The following is a 21,208-nucleotide window of genomic DNA, read 5'->3' on the forward strand; positions in this document are numbered from 1 at the left end:
ATTTTCGAATGTCAAGATAAGACATAACAATCAAAATTTCTAAAATAACATTTCATAAGCAGTGTAAACACATATATGAACATGAAATAAAAGTAAACACCCGTAGAACATGAAATAAAACAAAGTCCCTAGAGAACGAACATGACATAATTACTTAATCAATAAAGATGAACTAGAAGGATAGAGAAAAAAGAGTATATTAGTATCACACGAATAGGGAAGCTATGAGGATGTTATTATAGCTTCGCGTCTAAACCCTCCCAACCAATGATTTTCCTGTCCCAAAATTCTGGAAAATCCCAATACAATTTGGCTCACCGCTCACATTTCGCCACAAGGGAAATTACACATTTTTTACTTCACCAGGGTTACGGAATACCAAAATACTTCAATAAGTCGGAAACATAATCCGAGTTGCCTAAACTAATATGATAGTTCTTATAATAAACGGTGGATCAATTCGGGCATCCAAAAGCCAAATTAGGGATAATATTGTTTCGTTTTTGTGAATCTTAATTCACAAGATATTCAAAATAAAAAATGTCAAATGGAATTTAAATTATGATATCAATTATAAATAAATGTAGGCGATTATTAATGGCGTCTTAGTTTTAAAACAAAGATTGGCAATTTTCTTTTCATTTTGTTTTAGCTTTACTGTACTTGAGAGAGTTTTTCTAATTTGCAGATTATTTGACACCGAACTCGCTTTCTTTGATGCAAATGAATCAGGGAAATACCAGAACGAACATGATTTTCTTGTCAAGAACTTAGGACTTACCCATCCGTCCGGTCCGTCGAAGGCCTTCGTCGTCCGCTGGATGATGCTTAGGAGTAAAATGTTAGGTTAATCAAGCGACTAGTATTCCCATGCAATACATTCGGTCCAAGAGACTCTCAATCCGCATTGAAGAAACTTTCTCTGCCCGTATCCGATTGGGGCGGCTATTCCAAGCTAGTTGACTTCGTCGAATTGTCTCTATGCCTTTCACGGTGTGCAGATTTTGGCCTCACGGTGTCTCAAAAGTATCCCTTCCAAATTTTCGGAATTCAATTATGAAATTGCTGGCTGAGGTTTCCAACATATACTTTTAATATCTCTAAATTTCCAAAAGAACTTATTAGACACTTTCAAAGACTTAAATATCCACAAAAAAATAACATACGATAATAAGATTCACAAAACTCCACAATAATTATTGTCCTATAGGCTCCAGATTAGTATTAAGTTAACAATTCGGCTTGATGGCCGAAATAATTTCAGATTTAAATTCCTATATTTTTTCTGGAGAAGCGGCGTGGTTAAGACGTCTAGCCAGGGCGGAAGTTCGTCAGAAAAGATTGTGACCAATGCATGCGATCGCGCATTATGCCACTTCGCTTCTAAGCTCAGCTGATTACTTTTATCGACGCAGTCCCCCACCTCTTACCGAAATTGAAACTAACGCCTCAAAATTAAAAAAAAAAAACTAACGGCAGAAACTGGGCACTACAATGCTCAGACCAAATCAAAAACTATTCATATCTATTTTTTTCCTTCTTCTAGTTGTAATTTTTAACTACTTTGTTAGAGATACATATGTATACAATTTTAAATTCTGGAATTCTTAAATTGCAACCTAATTCCTATGTTATGATCCACATCTTCTTTGTTAAAAATAGTCGGAATTCTTGTATTAATGAATTTACATATATAATTCGTAGCTCACTGCATATGATTTGTAAATCGAATGTCCCACACACCAAAAAGTAATAGAAAATAAAAAAATTAATAATCAAATAAATATTCATACTAAACATCATTTCAGAATATAAATTAATCAATCTTATTTTATAGGAAAATTGATTAAAGTTCCATTAAATATGATTAGTTTTTTTTTTTTTTTTGATATGAAGCGCTGGAATTGAATTTGAAAATAACGTGCTCTACAACAACGGCGAATTCAACTCGGAGTGGCGAATTCCATTCCCTTTCGGCGAATTTCACCCCGAGTTCACCACAAATTCACCAAAAACGTTACGAGGTGAATAGGTAATTTGAAGGAACCTTTTCGTTTCATTTTCAATTTTAGATATTTACTTCGCAAAGATGGCCAGACGGCCAGATATTTGCATATTTCCATATACATCGAAATATAAGGCAAATAGGGAACAATTTTTAAGCATCGTATATGGAATATATAAAACTACCTACAAATACGAAAAATAAACACTTTTTGAAAATTGTCTAATTTTAGCTGAGATAGAAGCGAAGAAGTGAAAAAATTATAAGTATACACTAGTAGTATTATATTTATAAAAGTGCAGTCCTCTGTAGATGAGTTGTCTAAGTGGCTTCAGTCATTTAGTCAACTTAAAAACGAGGATCCGGGTTCGAATTCCAGGCTAGTGTATGGATGTAGTTTTCGTCTAAGCCGAAGACCTTAGTTGCCAGTGCTTGTAATATATAGTTACGTTAATAGTTTACAACTATGTATATTCTATTCTTTAATAATGATAATAATAAATGTATAAAAGTATAGTATATACATAATATATGATATTGTTGACTGCAAAGTAAATATATACAATTTTAAATCCTGATTTTCGTCATGTTTCAACCCTATATATCCCGGAAACTACAAGAATTAACTAACAAAATTCTTTATGTTATAATCGCGTCCAATGTCGATGTTTTTTAGGAAAGTATATATATTTAACAATATTTCCTGAATATTTCAACCAAATTGGCTAAAGAATTTTAGAGAATTATGTTTGTATGAATTTGCAAATCGGTAACCAAAATTTACCAAAAATTAATGAAAATTTGTTTTTCTTTTTTTGTAATTATTCTTTATAATCTTATCTCTTTTTGTTTTTTTTTTTCCAGTCGTTTAGTTTTTATTTCACAGTCTAAATAATATAAAATTTGTACCCCAAAAACGTTCTTTTCTCTACATCTATCCTTTTGATCAAAATTAATGTCGTCAAAAATATAACAAATACTAGATTTCAGCAACTTGTTTTATAATCTTCTAAGCTTTTTAATTTCTTACAATATTTATGAGTGCTAAATGAATAATGATGCTTTTTGACCTTTTTAATAACATTTAATCTAAAACTGTTCTAAAAAAAATTCACAAAATTTACTATTATTTGGAGCACTTCTTAAAATTGTCATTGTCATTGAACCAAAATATTTAATATGATTTCCAAAATATAAATATACATCTACGATAATACATATTCTTTGCAAAGAGTTGGGGAAAGGGCCCAGTTATGAGCCGGGTTTTGAAAAACCTCAAAATTTTTTCCTCAGTTCCGGGAAATGAAAAATGAAGAAGTTTAACATTTAAATATTAACCAAACGCAACTTTTTTCCAAAGAAAGTATGTTTATTTGAGTTACTCAACAAATTTTAGAACAGATTTAATCTGGATAACTTTTTTTAGGCAGTTATGAGTCACCTTAAGAAATTCACTGAAAATAAGAAAATATGAAAGGAATGTCACACGAATTGTTGTGATTTAATGGTTTACTTATTATGAAGGCCTTCAATAGCAAAAACAATGAAAAACACATAAGAAAATGGCCTCCAATGGCCATAAATGACAATGATTTTTATTCCTCGTCGTCCATGTCACTTTCGCAGCCTTTCAACACGATATTTGGTACGCGTATATACAATGCGATTATTAACGTTGGTGTCTGTCCAAAAACTGCAGAACGTCTAACGAACATGATTTACAGGACTCAAACTGTCATTCAATACCGCATTTCAAAAATATTTGAGAATGTCATAACTAGGCACAACTGGGACCTCTCCCCAATAGAATAAATGTACATTAGTTCCTTTCAATATGCCGGGAGATCGATCCATTGCTCTATTATTTCCAACTCTGGTAGTTACAAATTTTGTTAAGAGCGAAGCTCATTTAAGAATTCTTATTGCGATACAACGATTAGATGTAATTCCCAACTAGTTTTCGAGTGAACAGACGGTTTGGCGATGGGATTTGTGATCTTCAAGAAAGTTTGCTGATGATAAAGCTTAGAACCCTTGGAAAAATCTATAGAAGATTCACCTCAGTCGGCCCTAACGCCAGGGTTGAATTAAATTTCCGAAATGACGTTACCTAGACAGGTTTCCAACAATCTCAAACTGCTCTCCCAGACCACAATTTATCGAAATGATGTAAACCTGTGTGAATTAGATTACCAGCAATTTTCGATGATTTATCATTGAAAACTAGATATTAATTTGATGTATTATGTACTTTTTATTTGTATTTGTATTCTTCTCATTATTTTTAGACTCGGATTATTATGTTATGTTATGCACGTTTTCGTTTCCGTATTTCTATTATAAAAGTATTCGTGTTCCGTTAATAGGGTTTCGGGATATATCGAAAAATCAATTTAGCCCTAAAAACGCACAAATTTACATAGCACCTTTGGACTAAATGGATTTTTGATGATACCCCGCATATGATTTGTATTATATTTAATATATGTATTGTATAAACTTATGTGCTGGGGGTGAAGGGAATCTCTTTGGGCACCTTCACTTCGTATGTTCAAATCTACAATGAACTTTGTTTTTCAATTAGTTTAAGTTTGTTTTTTGTTTGTATTTTTCATTTATTTCTGTTATTTGCATTTCGCCTTTGACTTAATGTTTAACTTGTTGTTGTTGTTGTTGTTGTTGCTTATTACTGTTGAATTCACGATCCTAGGTGTCCTTTGAATTTGTTGAACAAAAAGTTTTATTTTTAACTGTTGTGACTTATGGCAGTGGATTTTAAAAATGTTTTACAAATTATAAACAAAAACCTTTCGTTTTTTGCAATAAACTTATGGATTTTGTTACAATTTTAAATGATAAAATGCTGCCAGCAGCGGAATCTTTTCTTATCTCTTGTCTATAAACTTTTAAGAACCGAAAATTGAACTCAGTTTAAGTGATTTGGTGTTTTGTTGCTCCTCCGCAGAGAATTGTGTTAAAACTAGAGCCAGCTGGTTCTAACAACTTTTCCAGTAGATCAATAAACAAAAATTAATTAAAAAATTAACAAACCATAAGATGAATGGAAAGCCAATTGGCATTGTCACACGGTTTTTGTTTGTTTTGTTTAATCATTTTGTAAAACTTTATTTCAAATAAAAATACATGGTAATAAAAAAATCAAAAAATGTACAATTATATTAAGAAATCAATAGATTTGTTTTATGTATATATATATATATATATACATATACACAGGACATATATATATACACATATATATATTGTGTTTGTGTGTGTAAAATGTATATCCGCTATATAACTGTGCATATGTGTGTGTTTTAAGGCAGGAAATGCAATCGAAAATTTAATTATCGCAAACGAATTTCAAAACTGTTTAACCAATACGAAACAGAAGCAAAATTAATTTCGAATCTTTTCGATTGCATCTCCGCATTGGGGTATTATCATGTTTTTTTTTTATTTGTTTTTTGCATTATTTTGGTTATCCAAAATGTCAACAACTAAAAATTAAATTAAAATTACATACATAATTAAAATTAATAGAGGATTTTTCATTATTGTTACATGTATTCTGTTTGTTTGCTTGTTTGCATGGATCGTTTAATCGTTTCCTTTCCACATTTGTTTCGAATATCAACATTTCTATATGTGTGTGTGTGTTTTGTGGTGTAGGGGGGAGGGGGGGCATTAATTGCTGAAACGCTTCGCATAATCATCATCTTTCTCCATCATGGTCATAATAATAATAATAATAATAATTTGTAATACTAGAACTAATATTGAGTTGCTCGGCATTCATGTTCAAGTCACGTATGCTATGTTTTATCATTTTAATTTCTCTTTTTTTTTGTGGTTTTTGTTGTTTTTGTGTTTGATTACAATTACGAGTACGCACATCCGATATCGTTAAGCGATTCTAAATGTATATTCAACTACGAAATCCATTGGATCAGCGATTGGCTTTTAACATTTGTTTCTTTTTTCCTTTCTCAGTTTTCGTTAATACTAGGCATAAATTAAATAAATAGCTTAGCATACAAGTTTTATAGCTTGCCGGCAATTTTAATATATTATAATATATATATATCTCTCATCTCATGGATTAAGCAGTGGGTGGTACTCATTCATTATAATGTACGAAATTATAGATGCATTTTTATTTTTCTTTTCTTTTCTTTTTTGTCACTTAGTAATTAATAAAGTTCATTTGTGGTTTACTTTTCATACTACTTCTTATTGTTTGTTTTTTGTTTTTTAATAAATAATAAACATGATCATATTTTTGTTAATTTACAATTTGCTCCCCGCCTTCTCTATCTCTCTCTCTCTTTCGCATTACGTGTGGTTGTGTTGAAGGAGTAGAAACAGGAGTAGGTGGAGGAGGAGTTGGTTATGTTAATGCATATTGTATGGTATATATGCCCATCGTCTTAGTCTATATAGAATTTGATCGTCTACATCTTTAGATTAATTCTTAGATGAGTTGATTTAACGTTTATCTTAATGCTCATCTTTGTGTGTGTTTTTTTCTTATTTTGGAATGAGTAAAATTGAATTTTAGAGCATATAAAATTGAATTTTACTCGAATTTTGTCAAACCAATTTCCCGGTATTAGCACATTAGTTTCGTTTCGTTTCGTTTTGTTCAGATTGTTGTGTCACGGCGAATGTCATTAGTTTTCTTATTCGCATTGTTTGCACAGCGAAGTAAACGGAATTTCCACTATGCAAAACTTATAGTAAAACGAAAAATATTGTACAGGAAAAGACTTTAAACAATCGCTGTGCAGGTGACAGAACTTATAGCTAGACTAAATATCTGAGAACTCAGACGGACAGAATGAAAAGCCAAAAAGGAAAATCGATTTTAAGGCTTGCAATGCCTTAAACGATCAAGAATCCTTTTTGGCTTTTAAAATGGATAATTAAGGTGATTAATTGCTGCCCTTTTTGCATTAATTTTAATTTGGATTTTACAATTCTTTCTCTTCGACTTTTTGCTTCTCTTCGAAATGCAATATTTCTTCATTTTATGTTTATTTGTTAATTATATTTTTCCTTTTTTTTTTAATTTTTGTAATATTTTGTTGTTTTCCTTTTCTTGATAATGAGTTAATGCATAATTTGTTGTTCTTCTTCTTGTATTAGTTTTTTTTTCTTCTTTTAATTAAATTTAAATATATAGTGTGGGTTTGTTTGTTATTGGTGTGTGTGTGTGTGTGTGTATTATATATATATATGTATGTATATATATAATATATGTATGTATATTTATTTAACTTGAACTCGTAATCGCTGATGCGGCTGCTGATGAATCTTAGACAAACACCTTGGCCAAACCATCAGCTCCAGCACTAGCTATATACGGCTTGGTGGCATGGAAGGCCACATCGAATATGCTCTCATCGAACTTCTTGCGATGCGCCGTTATTTCCTGCACGCAGGTCTTATTGTCCAAATTCCACAGCCGTATGGAGCAGTCGTGTGAGCCGGACAGCAAGTACAGGCCATGTGCATCGACCGCCAACGATGTGACGGGCTCCAAGTGCGCCACCATCGAATGGACCAGAGTGCCCGATGTGTTGTCCCAGAAGCGTATATGCCGATCCTCGTGCGCCGTGATCGTGATGGGCAGTGTAGGATGCGAGACGACCTTGTTGATGAACTTCCCCGTGTTGCCGGACATCTCCTGCGCAGCCTCCAGCTTTATCACCTGCTTGCCCGTTTCAGTGTCGTAGATGATGCAGTGCGCACTGTTGTAGGCCACCACGATGTGATCCACCTCGTTGCGCACAAAGTCAACAGATGAGGGCCCGCCCTCTGCCTCGGCAGCCGTGTAGGTGCGCAATAGTGGCTCCTTGTTGTATGGGGACCACAGCTTCACTGTGCCATCGGCCGAACACGAGACAATGTTGTTCTGCATGGTGGTCAAGCCCCATACGGCATCCGTGTGACCCTCCAGTGTGGCGGAATGAACGCTCGGATCGTAGCAGTCGTATGGATCAATGTTCGGCGATGGCAGTTGCCAGCACTCAATGTTGCCGTCCAGGCCGCCGGAATAGCATGTCTCACCGTTGGTGGACATTCCCAAACATAGCACGGGACCAGTGTGGGCACGGAACGTATACAGCGGCTCCACATCGAGACTAGCGGACTTTTTGGCTTGCACGGTCTTCTGTAGATTCCACAGCTTGAGCGTGTGATCCTCGGAAGCGGTAATTAGAACCGGCTCCTCCGGATGGAAAATCAGCGAGCGTACACCATCGAAATGGGAGCGTAGTGTATACTTGGCATTCCAAGTTTTGCGGTAACCAGCACCGCCAGCACTGCCGCCAGTTCCGTCCTTGGAATTTGCATCATATGAACCATCCGAATCATTGTTAACCGTCAGCTGGGCCAATTCACCCAATCCTAATGAGCCGTCCACTTCTGAGAAGAGAATTGAAATGAAAATGGATTAACATCAGTCCAATAGTTGCCATAATATTTAAATGAATTACACATAGAAAAGCAGAAAGCGTTTGTTTATTTCTTTCAGGGATGCAGAAGCAAATACACCATCGATATCTAAATTTATCCCAATTATTTTATTGTTATGGATTTCTGATCTGTGTGATAAGCTATTACTGCATCCCTGGATATGTTTTAAAAGCACCTTCGGTCATAAGATTCATATCGTTCAAGAGCTGCTCTCCCACCTCGGCCTCAAGATCTACTACATGTTGAAAGCGTTGAAATATATATGTATATTCGTATAGAAAAAAGATTTGCCAAAAAAGAATGGAATGAAGTTTAAAGCATAATACATAGAGCATAAGAAAATGCGGCTAAAGCTATATATAGTACAGGATATACAGGGAACACATTCAAATGCGATAAAAATGAATAATGAGTGTTTTCGAAATAAACTCTGAATATTTATATGTAAAATCGAAATGAAAATTAATGAAATGAAGTTTTCTATATATGGGCCCATGCGATAGTTAGGTGGAAGAGGATTCTATTGGTTGTTAGTCATTTCAGGTGTAAGGATTACCTTCTGTCAGCATTTCTTTGCCAGACTTCGGCCGCTTTTGATCCAGTTTAACGTCTGTGTCATCATTGTCGGTGGCCACCATTTCCAGATCATCGGATATTTCATCATCATCGGACATCTCTGTGGTGCCAAGGAACTCAAAGTTCGCCATAACCGCCGCCTCCGTGTCCAGAATAATGGCATCGTTCGATTGTTGCACTTTTTTAGCGGGAGTATGACGGCCTAATGTGAGCACATTATTCAAATCTTCAACAGGGGGGGAGGGGTTCGAGGGGTTGGGATGCTTACCTTCAGATTCAGATGCCCGTTTATTGCTCTCGTTCCCATTGATATTCGGACTGAGATTCTCTCCACCGCCAGTGCCAAGACCAACACCACCGCCGCCGCCATCGTGTTCGGCGTTATTGTTTAGGCCAAGAATAGAACGCACCCGATTTGATCGCACATCGATAATGTTGTCTGTGTAACCGATTTCCGCCAAATATTGCCGTAGCATTTGCCTGCCCTGACGCCACGTGGTATTTGACACCGAGCTGTAGGGCACTTCCGAATCGGTAGCCACATCGCCGGCTAAGCCGACATCGTCATTCGATGGCTTGAACTCGTTTAATTGCGGCGGATCGGTTCCATATTTTAATCGATAAGTTTTCGATCGCTCCTGACGCAGGGCATATTCCAGCATCTTGATCCGCCGCGTCAGATCCGATTTGAGACTCTCCAGGCACTTGCGCTCGCCCAACAGCATGGCAATGCGAGCCTGAAAAAGAAGAAAAATTAATATAAAATCACTTTAACTTATTTGCTGAAGGTAATTTTAGGTGAATGAATATTTATTCATCATCCGAGCATCATCAAACACTGCCCCGTTCAGTGGCCTGTTGAATTGGCTTAAGAAATTCTCGATAACAATTTGGTTTGAGGAATTGAATTAGGAATTTTTCAAAGGATTCAAGTCACAAGATGTAGGATTCATCAAAGTAGTATTCAAAGCCCTAGTCGAAAAGAACCACTTAAAAACAGTGTTTTAGCCAATTTAAACAGGAAACATGAGAGACAGATCGATTTAAAAAAAGAATATTATACTCTTTAAATTGTTCTGAACCATTAAGAGCCATTTGTGTAGAGATGGCATAGACATTCCGCCACTGGGCGGATCATGTGGGGCGGGGAAAGGGGCAAATTGACGACAAATTATTGTTGTCAATATCTTGATTATAAATAATAAATAGAAATTTGATTTAACAAATCTTGGGCGGAAACTTTCCACAGGCTTCCGCTTTTAGTTAGCCCCGTTCAACGTTTCTTCTGCTCTCCCATGCTCCGTTTTGTTGTTGCAATCCAATTGCGTTTAGACAGCGGCGTCGCATAATTGGACGCTTCGCTGCGTCGATGCAACGAAAAACAATTAAATTCAATTAATAGTAAATACGAAAAAATTACAGACAACTGGCACAATTAAAATTATGTAGAGAAGACAGAACGATGGGGGAAGAGAGAGACAGCAAACGTCTGTTGAAATGCGTAAAGAGTGCACTACTACCACCTCACATCCTTCTTCGCATCCTCCTCCTATTTTAGTATTATACACACACACACACACACACACGCACACACTTTGTGTGTTCATTCAACAGCAAGAAGCGTAACAACAATGTGCAGTTATGACTGCGCAATTGGCAGCGAAAAAACACACGATGCGGGAGGGGAAAATTTGCTGGCTGCACCTGACATACATCCGTAAATACATAGTTACCAATAGAGGAGCGAGACAGACGGAGAAAGGGAGAGAGATTGCACGATAAGGAGAGAGCGAATGTTGTGCGTACAAAAACAAAAAGTGCAACTTTTTCTGCTTCCTTTTCATCCGCCCACGAACAAACGTGCATACCACACACTCACACACAGACAGATCCGAATTGCAAATACCCTTTGCAAAATAAATTAGATTCAAAAATGAAAAGGAAAATCTACAATTACAAAGAAACACACGTTCTTTTCGGTTTATCGATTGTTGTTTGACAAATTGATCTATTGGTTGGTGCTACTCCACTTCCCTTTTACAGGGTATTCAAAATGTTGCTGTTAACGAAAACATGTTCTGCATTCGAATTAACACTGAATGGCATTTCGCTTGGCTAATTAAAAGCAAGTCGTTAATTACAAATGCTAAACTCATGAAGATCATCTCAATTTAAGAATGGGTGAGACGAGAAGTACAACTATTTCCTTCTGCACAAATTGGCCCACAACATGCAACAACATGTGAAATTACGAATTACAAATGGCATGACAAATGCGCATTTATGAAAATGATGGCAAAATGAAAATTAATATTTGAATAATTAATATAATCGCAAATAGAAAAAATAAAAAGAAAACGAATCAAAAATCGCAAGAAAAAGAGAGAGAGAGTAAGAAACAGTGAGAAAAGACCATTTGCATTACATAATACCCCGCTTGGAGATATTCGTTTTAGCTAATCAATGAGATAAATAGTCGACTTGGAAATACCCGGCAGAAAATTGATATGCTGTTTAAACCATTAATGTTAGGGTATAGCAAAACATATAGATACATACAAATGTGTCACTTCCTCTAATCTAAATCTAAATGTGAATGATTGAAAATCAATTTATTTCAAATTTGCCCTCCATTTGACAGTGAAACAGACAAGTTCCATCGATAAGAAGTGTATGTAATGAATGTGTAGGTCTTACATTTTCCTAAATGTTGATCGAGACATTTAAGCCAGTTAACGAATTAAGTCAATCAGGCATATTGAGGATACCCTGCATAAACTGCAGAACAATATCATTTAATAAATGGCAACATAATATAGGCTTTTTGTCGATTTTAATGTATCCCTTTACTTATATCATCTGCCTTCTATAGTTTGTCAACAGAAAGAATCTTGATAAAATCAAACGATGGAATGGAATCCAAGGAGTGAAATAGTTGTGAACTTAAATTGCAATATGCATATCAATCAAGTGAAACTTGAACACAAGGACGTTAGCCAACAATTCTGGGCCACACAAACAAATGGAGCCAGAAATAGATGCAAAAATCGCAAAGAGAGAGAAAGAGAGAGGGAAAAAGGCAACTAAAATGGCGTCCACAAATGGATTGCTGATGGTGACGGTGGGCCGAAGTCACTGCCCACTCAAACTTTTGTGTAAACACAAGGCGAACGAACAGGTTCAGTATTTTTTTGCTTCTTTATTTCTTTTAGCGACAACTTGTTTGGCAATGAGAGCTGCAAGCAAAAGAAGAAGCACAGCAAACAGATTTGAATGTCATTTAGAAGAAGTTCGCGGAGCGGAGGAAGCGACACCTCCAAGGTAAATGTTATCGATAACTAGTTGACAGGTGAAAGCCTTAACACTTCTGGCATAGAACTTAAAACAGGATTCACAATCAACAGATGAAATCTGCATGACAAATGGAATATCTAAAATGTCAAGTCTATGACAAAAATTTACATGTTTTCAGTAATTTTCGTAACCTTCTAATGCCTTTATTTGCCTCAAAACCGTTAGAAGGTCGTTCTTTGACATTAGCGAACCATATAGAGTGGTGAGAAGTGATCGTTGGCAAACTGATGCACTGATGACCACTAACATCTCAAAGTCCGTCACTGTCCACCTTAGTTCGCTTCCTTTGGTAACAGCTCCTCCATGGGCGATGTTCTATGATGCCTCGGCGAGGGAAATTCATTGAAATGGAAAGTGATTGCTCTTATGGGTAATTGGGTATGGTAAAAGAACTCACCTGCAATTCAGCCCTATCTACATCCCACTGTGAGCGCTCTAGTTCAAAGCGCGACCATTCGTGTTGAATAAAATGCAAGATTCCGGGTATTGTGTATTGGGGCGTAGTGGCCTGCTGATTATTTGGACCGCCGCCGACACCGGGCATACCATTACCGTCGTCGCTGCCATTGTTGCCGCCGCCGCCCACAAGGCCGCCAACATTGGCGTTCTGTCCGCCAGCGTTTAGGCCGCTGATGCTCAGACCGCCGCTGCCGACACCGCCACCGCCTAATAAACTGTTGGATAGGACACCGCCAATTCCAGAATTGGCACCGCCAACCGGCTTATTGTTGATGCCAGCAGTGGCTCCCGAATTGGTTCCCATTTGTTGTAGTTGTGTCGTCGTCTCCGTCGCCGTATAGCTTCTCTTCTCTGTTTGCCAGCTGTCCCGCGATGTTGTAGGAGTAGCTTCCCTCAAATTGTTGTTGATGTAGGATGATGATTTGTTTTTATTTTTTTTTATTTTTTTATTAATATTATAGATGATGAATCGAGTTCTCCGAGTTTTTCTTCTGTTGATTTCAATTTTTTCTATTTTGGTCCTGGATTTTTGGTTAGAAAGAAAGCAAAACGAACGGAACGTGAGACAAATGAGGTCATTGAATTTTCCATACGGAAAAGGGGGAGTGGGGGGTGTGGGTAGTCACTGTTCAAAAGGATACTATACTACTCTACTACAGATTTGAAGGCTCCAAACTCATGTTGGCTCTGCTCACTGTCTCAATCTCTCTCTGTCGCAAACGCCCCCGCCCCGCTCTCTCAATCTTTAGCACAGCCTTTTTCTCTTAATCTCTCTCTCTCTCTCTCATACACACACGCAGGTCACGTATCAGTGTTGCTCATCAGGCAATAGGTAAAATGGCTAAAACTTTACGTAAAAACAAATCTAATGCACGCAAATGCTCAATTCTCATTACTTTACACTTCTGGAAATATTTTACAAAAATTTTGATACATTTATTTGAAACTACTTTTCTGAATTCAAGAAAGATTTAAGAAAATTGTCTTGAATTTAGCTATAAGCTTACATAAAATGCTAGTTGACCATATTGTGGCTAACATGTCAACACTGGCACACTCTCTAATTTCTCTCTCCCCTTTTCGTCTCTCTCACTATTCCAATCACTTATTATTTGAATGGCGTTGAGGATGATTAAACTAAGCAAGTTTTAAATATTATTGAAAGAATTTATCCCGGTGAAAATCACGCCCTGATGCAATTTTCGAAATTCCTTTTTAGAAGCCTTCGTCTCTGCCCCGCTCTTCAGGATGTTAACTATTCCCTTCGGCATGCATTGGCAATACACTTGCATTTCAACTTAACCGTTGATTTTGATTATTTTACTTCACAATTTTGTTTACTATTTACAGCTTTTTCCAAGGAAACGTCGTTGCTACCTTTTTAAGTTCCCCGTTTCTCGTTTCCCTGTTTTTCTTTTTACTGTCGTTCTTATGAACAGATCGAATTAAGTTAGTGATGGAGAGACGCCGCAAATGAATATAACAAAACCGACGCTTCCATACGTTTTTGTTTATAATTGCGAACCCAACTGCTATTCCTAATATAATTAATTCGTTTTTGTTCCCTTCTTGTGCTGCTGCTGCTGCACCACACACATACGCACACAAACACACACACAAAAAAAGTCGATTTCGGAATGTCTGGCTCTCGCTCGCACTCGCGACACCTGCTCGCCCGTCTGGCCACTCTTTGGTATTGCTATCTCACTTTCTGGTGAGTCTATATACAAAGAAAAACACACACATACACGCATACGCAGCCAAAGCCGAACTATTTTCACTTTGTCGATTAATGCTATGCGTCTTGTTTTTTCCGTCTTTTAACACTTGTGGGTGTGAAACCCGTTCGTATTTGCTTACTTTGCACTTAAATGCACCGTACAGCTAAGTTTTAAAAATTTTTTCACTTGATTTTCATTGGTATTTTTCACGCGTAATTCCTGTTTTCCGCTAATTCTGGCAACACTACTTGCCTCAAAACTATGGCAGCACTAAACTGCCAACAGTGCTGCCGGATGGACATACAACTAAATCGATACTTTTTAAGTCACTAAATTAAATATTTTAAACAAATTACCAAGCCATTTTTAAAATATATAATATCAAAATGCAATTAAATTGGATTTTGGCTTTTGTGGATTCCCTGGGTCAACAAAAATATAGACGTCATTTGTAAAAACTAGTGATGGCCATTTTAAACGATAGTTAAATAAACAAATTTTTCTTTCTTCGCTCTTTTAAAAACTGTACCTTTTGATTTAAAGTGGTCCAGTCAATTAGGCAAACGAACAGCGAGTAACCGGGTTGAACCCCAGATAATTTAATGGATGTATGGATTCTCGTCTAATCCAAAGGTCATAGTTGCTATGGCTTGTAAAATATTATTTGTTGTTTTGTTATTAAAGTATAGGATATAGTTATAAACTATCAAACCTAACTATATTTTACAAGCACTGGCAACTAAGGCCTTCGGCTTAGACGCAACTACATCCATACACTAGCCTGGGATTCGAACCCCGATCCTCGTTGTCATCTACCGAGGACTGCTGTAAAATATAGTTAAGCTAATAGTTCACAACTACATCCTATACTAATATTTAAAATGTGCATCCTGCAAACATTTCCTAGAGGAATGTAACTCCTAAACAACAATCTAGCCTTGAATATTATTGTGCCAGTTAACACATGTGTATGTAGTTCGAACTTAATTTCCCGCGATCGCGGCTGCCCTTGCCACACTCTGCGTCGTTGAATTCAAGAATACTCAGATAAAAGTCCACTGGATTAGTTTACATTAAATATTAGTTTACATTTTAATTACATCTTAATGGAAATACACATGAAGTTGTTAATTTCTTTGTAACGACTTTAACAGATAGATATTGAGGATAGTGTCTACATATAATTGTTGTACTCTAACGCTACTGATGTCCATTTAGCTTCGAAACGACTTGTGTTCCCGAGCAGATTCTCTCTTCTTGAAAATATTGCATTTATGCCAATCGCATCGCCGTTTACAAGAATTCCTCGCACCAATCGTTCAGACAGTTGTAGCAATCGGAGGCCTGCTTGGAACTAGCATGGCACACTTCCTTCATCCATTCTTTGAAAATTTCCTCATCCTTCTTCAGCACCAAGTACTGACCGAGCACTGTGTACGCCTGCAAACGAACAAAAAAAAAAAAACAATGGTCAAATTTCCGTTGTAATCAAACACGCGCGTTGTTTATTTTAACACATGGCGTCATCTGCTGGGTAAGCATCGTCATGCATACTTTGTCGAATCCAGCTTCCGTCAAGCGGCCGCCCAAAGTCTCTCCAATTCCTGCTAATTCCGTCACTGACTTCTCCCCCATGGGTTCGGCAACGAAATTTCTGTACTTTTGTGTGGTTCCCGACATTTCTTTAATTTTTTAAGGAACAAAACGATGCGCAAATTGCTAATATGTAAAAAGCCGCGATGTTTTGTCTCTTTTTACTTCGTTATCGAAACAGGAAACAATCGATTGTTGCCGATATACATCGATTGTTTCGTACTATATCGTAAATAATCGATTGTTTACGATATAAAATAGTACGATAACAATCGCTTAATCGATATATCGAGCTGAGGCAAATATTTCAATTAAATTAAAAATTCAAATATGAGAGCATTTTTATTTAAAATATCTTTTGTATGTATAACGGTAATAATAATGTATTTACAGAAACTTTTTTTTTGTAGCACATGTTTGGAATTGGTTTAAGACCAATTTAACTATATTAGAACAGTCTTAAAAGAAAGTAGTGGACGCTCGGAAATTAGAAATCTTTCAACAAACTGAACTCTCCAAAATTAGAACCAATTATTCTTTTTCTTTACTTTTGCTGCGATTTCGTCTTTTTGAAAAAGGGGGTTTGCCATTGTGGTAAAGCCAAGGCAAAGCCAACTCAGTTCAGAAGAGCCAGGTGTACAACGATGTATCGTTAGGAAAATGTCTAAGCTAAAATAAAACCAGAGGGCCGGGGCTAGTTTGTATTCCCTTGCAAGTTTCTTTGTTACTCTTCCCTTACCAATGCCCATCAAAATGGTTATACGTTGTATCCAAAAAGTCTAATGTTCGCGATAAACAGCCTTCAAGCTTAGGCTGTAGCAAACGCATGTAGTATGCTACTTAATCGTTTGTTTATATGATAACTATATAATTTAATTATTCGGTCTTAATCAAATTTGGCAGAGCCATTAATACAAATGCTGAACTGAGAAATATAAAATTTTCATGACGAGTGCGTAAATAAGTGACGAATTTATTGTTAAAAGTTACTGTTTTCGACCGATCGTTCCTATGGAAGCTATATAGTCATCCGTTTTTGATCAAATTTGGTACAATTATTTGTAGGTATACGAAACTAACAAATATTAACTATTATGGCTCAGAAAATAACGAAGTTATTGAGTCTATTAGAAGATTGCGTTGATCCAGAAGAACAAACGAACGGACATGGCTAAAAGGAAAATTTAAGTGTGATCATGGCATTTGTTTTTTTAAGAATTATACCCACCTTATTTAGAATTTGGTTCTAATTAATATATAATATTCTCTTTTGTAAAGGACTCTTTCAACTTCTTCGTTTTCTTTGATATTCAGATCAATACTATCAGACTCCATATTAGGAACAATATCAAAAATTTTTGAAGCGTTCAACAAAAGACAAAAGCATAGTATGGACCGGGAGAACGTGTCATTTTAAAACCGTTTACTTTAAGTAAGCTCTGTTTTTAAAGTATTTCTATTTTATAGAATTTGACATAATGAGAAATTTTCTTAATATATCTACTGATATATTTCTTCTTCTTTCTTAAGAGCGTAAAGTTAATAAACACAGACAATCTGATGAACATGGCTATATCGATTCGACTTTTCAGTCTGATCAAGAAAATATGTACATATTTGTTTGTGGGGTTAGAAACGTCTCCTTTGCTGCTTTACATAATCTGACTAATTTTTTAATACAATCTACATGGTATATAAACTAATTATAATCCCTTCCCATTCCACTTCACGTAACGTAATTTGATCAGATTTTCTCTTTTAATGCCACCTTCCGAATCAGTACTTAAAGTGAAGGCATCCTCCGTGTCTTGAAGGCTTTTGAAATCAATATTTATGTCGTTTGATTCTGTTTCAACAATTACGACAATGATATAAGGATCATCGATTGTATTTTCACTTAACTCTAGTGACAAATAAATGAGAGCTAAAAATAAAACAAGAAAATTATAACATTACCTAGAAATCATATCACAAAAACAACTTAAACCCTAAAGACTTCAATCATGGGGTTACAACTATATTCTTGAAGATCCACGAACGAAAAAATGCCTATTTGAATTCATGAATCATAGCTATGGAGACAAGTTAAAAAAATTAATTGCTTAAATCGAATCTGGGCTAAGTGTCTGAATCATCAAGCATTTACTCTGCCTCTCTATTATATTTAGGTGCTCTATCTTACGTTTCAAGTGGCTCGAACAAGTGTATCAATTAGTTACTCAGAAATGTTTGATCAATCAAATTTATTACTCAACGTTTGTAAGAATAATAACACTTTATTCTGTACAATTCAAATCATTCATTATGATATTATTATCTCTCTAACTAAATATAGTTCTCCTATCGTTTCTCATCCATAAATAGCAAGTCAAAATAATATACGAAAATAAAATAAAATCAATCAATCATTAAAAATCGTAAAAACAAATAAATTGTTTTTGTTTAAAACACCTAGTATAATTGTGAGCAAATGTCATGATAAGGACGATATTTTCCCAAAAAGATTTCTGAAAATTATGATTATTAGTCTGTCAAAAGAATCCAATGTCCTTTGTGTAGGATTTATTAAATTGACGAGGACGAACTAGGTTGATGAAAAAACCAACATAACAATAAGAGAGAAGTCATGCAAAAAGTGATCAAAATCGTTTTTAATAACAACTTTATGAGTTTGGGATATAAATATAAAGGGTATTAAAGCAGTCACCAAACACAGAGAGGCGTTTTAGATTTTGTATCGGATATATGTATCTTATTTATTTATTTATTTATTTAGACTATGATTAGTAGGTAATTGCAAATTACCTCTAATCGATATGCTAGCTATAACTACTATGGTCTTAAGCTAGTTGTAAAATATACAGTTCTTTATAATTAATACTAATTTTTATTTCTTTTGTTAACCTATATTTACATGGGTTGGGTAATATTTTACAATAGGTGGTATAGGTTTATTTCTTTAAAGAATTGGGAGATAGCGACAATATTGGGGTTACTTAGGGATAGGGATTCAATAGGGTTAGGGTGTAGGAATTTTTTCCTCGGCTCATTATATTCCTTGCATTCTGTGAGTATGTGGAGAATTGTAAATATTTTGTTGCAATGTACACATTGTGGGGGGGGTTGTTTTTTGAATATGAATTCGTGGGTGAGTTTTGTGTGTCTTATTTCCTCTAGTTTCATTAAATAGTAAAAGGTTATTTAAAATTGTGTGTGTACCTTTTAATTATACAAAACAATTCCAAAAAGGGTACAAAAAATACAAGCACAATAAAGGTTCAAGTACATACATAATAAGGAAATACCGATTTGTGTTTGAATAAATCCGATCCGTAAATACTTAGTAGGCTTAAAAATTCAAATTTTATAGAGTGAAGACACATGGACACAATCATAGATTTTCATTTTTTTCGACCCGTTTTGGTTTACCCTTTGGCCAGAGCTGCTACTTTCAAACAATAAAATATGATTATATTTTCACTCGAGAACCAATCCAAAAATGGTCCGCTTTTTGTGAGAAATTTTTATTGTCAAATGACTCGACCAAATGAGAATTTAAATGAAATAAATAAATTTTGTGTTTCATATAGATTCCTTCGAATTTAAAATGGTTAAGTTGTCTTCATTCAAAGCGTACCAAATATTTAAAAGATCTTTTCGAATTGAAACAAAAACCACTAGAATTTAGATTATTTTGATAGTACTTCAAAACAAATGTATCGAGCACGGCTTTAGTCTGTATCAACGCCAAAATGAGAGAAAAAACAAGTCGAATATCAAATTTATTGCAAATTCTGACCTAAATACTTGTTCAGTATATTGGAATTTGATACAAAACGGAATACGATTTGTTCAGTTGTATTTCGTAACGACGCACAAGTATATAGAATATATCGAAGAGTTGGGGGTTTCAGGGATTCCTGAATCGTTGTTTCCATTATTGGCTTCCATTTGTATCACTAAAATTGTGCAGCGATCAGGTTGAATTTCAATAGTAAAAGAGACTGAATTCTCTCAACCGCACACTAAGCCACACTCAACGACAGCATATAATGTCATGGCACATTTCTAGTGTTATACAGTTATTTATCAGTCATGTTATTCATTACTCAACACTGATCAATTCGCCTTAAAAGAAGGCACACATTTCAAATTCTTAGAAATTCAATCTAATTCAATCTTCGACAAATATTCTTGATCAGCATCCACGGCCAAGTGTCCGTCTGTCTACTTACATAGATATCGATGACTATAAAATTACCAAATTTCAAATGTGGTGAACTCGCATAGTAAAATTTTTGACACGCCCCAAAACTAAATTTAATTAACTTGCTATCAATTCTATTGGCAAGCAAATTTAATGCCCGATCAGTGTGTGGATTAATCAAAATGACACCTCAAAATACTCACTGAGAATAAAAGTCGGATATTGGTAAAATCAAAGTCGGTTCGACTACTATTACTTTCTTAAAAATGTTCGAATATCTGCAGTTTCCAAATCATAAACACTAAATAGGTTCAAATTTGTCTATTCTCTACCCCACCTAAAGAAAAGGCCTCCATCATTATATAAATATCAGTGGCGTAGCCTGATGGGGTCCCAACTCTTTAGGGGCGACAAAATTTTTCAATATGCTTTGTTATTATTGAATGTATTTCAAATTTTTATGGAAACTACAAATTCGGCCAATTGGAAAACGAGGAAATGATACATACATTTATAGGTAGTTGATCGGTCTTGTTGAAACTTTACTGAATTTAAGAAGAATCGATTGAATAATGACAAAGGTATGGATAATAGGCACTTTTTTGTACGATCCTTTCAATGGAATCAATATTTCTAGTATGAGATTCTCTGAGATATACAATGGAATAAATGGATGACTGAGAAATTTCACCACTTTATTATAAGTAGAGACAAATTCATTTAGTCGAGCTGATCACGAATGTATATGCTTTTTATGGTTGAAGAAACTTATTTCAATACTGCTGGTTAAAATTAATGTATCATCCCTAC

At 35.4% G+C, this 21,208-nt stretch overlaps 2 protein-coding genes across 4 annotated transcripts; both read right to left on the reverse strand.

The window, feature by feature from the left end:
* Positions 1–7,200: 7,200 nt before the first annotated feature.
* LOC6644078 (striatin-4) lies at positions 7,201–14,854 on the reverse strand. Of its 3 annotated transcripts, none has more exons than XM_015178009.3 (5): positions 14,738–14,850; positions 12,816–13,398; positions 9,333–9,801; positions 9,045–9,242; positions 7,201–8,437 (listed from the first exon to the last, which is right to left on the reverse strand). In XM_015178009.3, exons 2-5 carry the CDS (start codon positions 13,179–13,181, stop codon positions 7,326–7,328), a joined length of 2,145 nt encoding a protein of 714 aa, XP_015033495.1. In that variant the 5' UTR covers positions 13,182–13,398; positions 14,738–14,850; the 3' UTR covers positions 7,201–7,325. The 3 variants fall into 3 exon arrangements, with proteins under 3 accessions (XP_015033495.1, XP_002066783.1, XP_046866844.1); XM_002066747.4 differs by having other exon boundaries at positions 9,045–9,266; XM_047010888.1 differs by lacking the exon at positions 7,201–8,437 and adding an exon at positions 8,531–8,723 and having other exon boundaries at positions 9,045–9,266; positions 14,738–14,854.
* An 807-nt stretch (positions 14,855–15,661) lies between these two features.
* Positions 15,662–16,364, reverse strand: LOC6644079 (barrier-to-autointegration factor). The gene is made up of 2 exons (XM_002066748.4): positions 16,153–16,364; positions 15,662–16,038 (listed from the first exon to the last, which is right to left on the reverse strand). The coding sequence occupies exons 1-2, from the start codon at positions 16,276–16,278 to the stop codon at positions 15,892–15,894; spliced, it is 273 nt and encodes a 90-aa protein (XP_002066784.1). The 5' UTR covers positions 16,279–16,364; the 3' UTR covers positions 15,662–15,891.
* Between the last annotated feature and the right edge of the window lie 4,844 nt (positions 16,365–21,208).

The sequence above is a fragment of the Drosophila willistoni genome (assembly GCF_018902025.1).
Source record: "Drosophila willistoni isolate 14030-0811.24 chromosome 2R unlocalized genomic scaffold, UCI_dwil_1.1 Seg167, whole genome shotgun sequence".
NCBI lineage: Eukaryota > Metazoa > Arthropoda > Insecta > Diptera > Drosophilidae > Drosophila > Drosophila willistoni.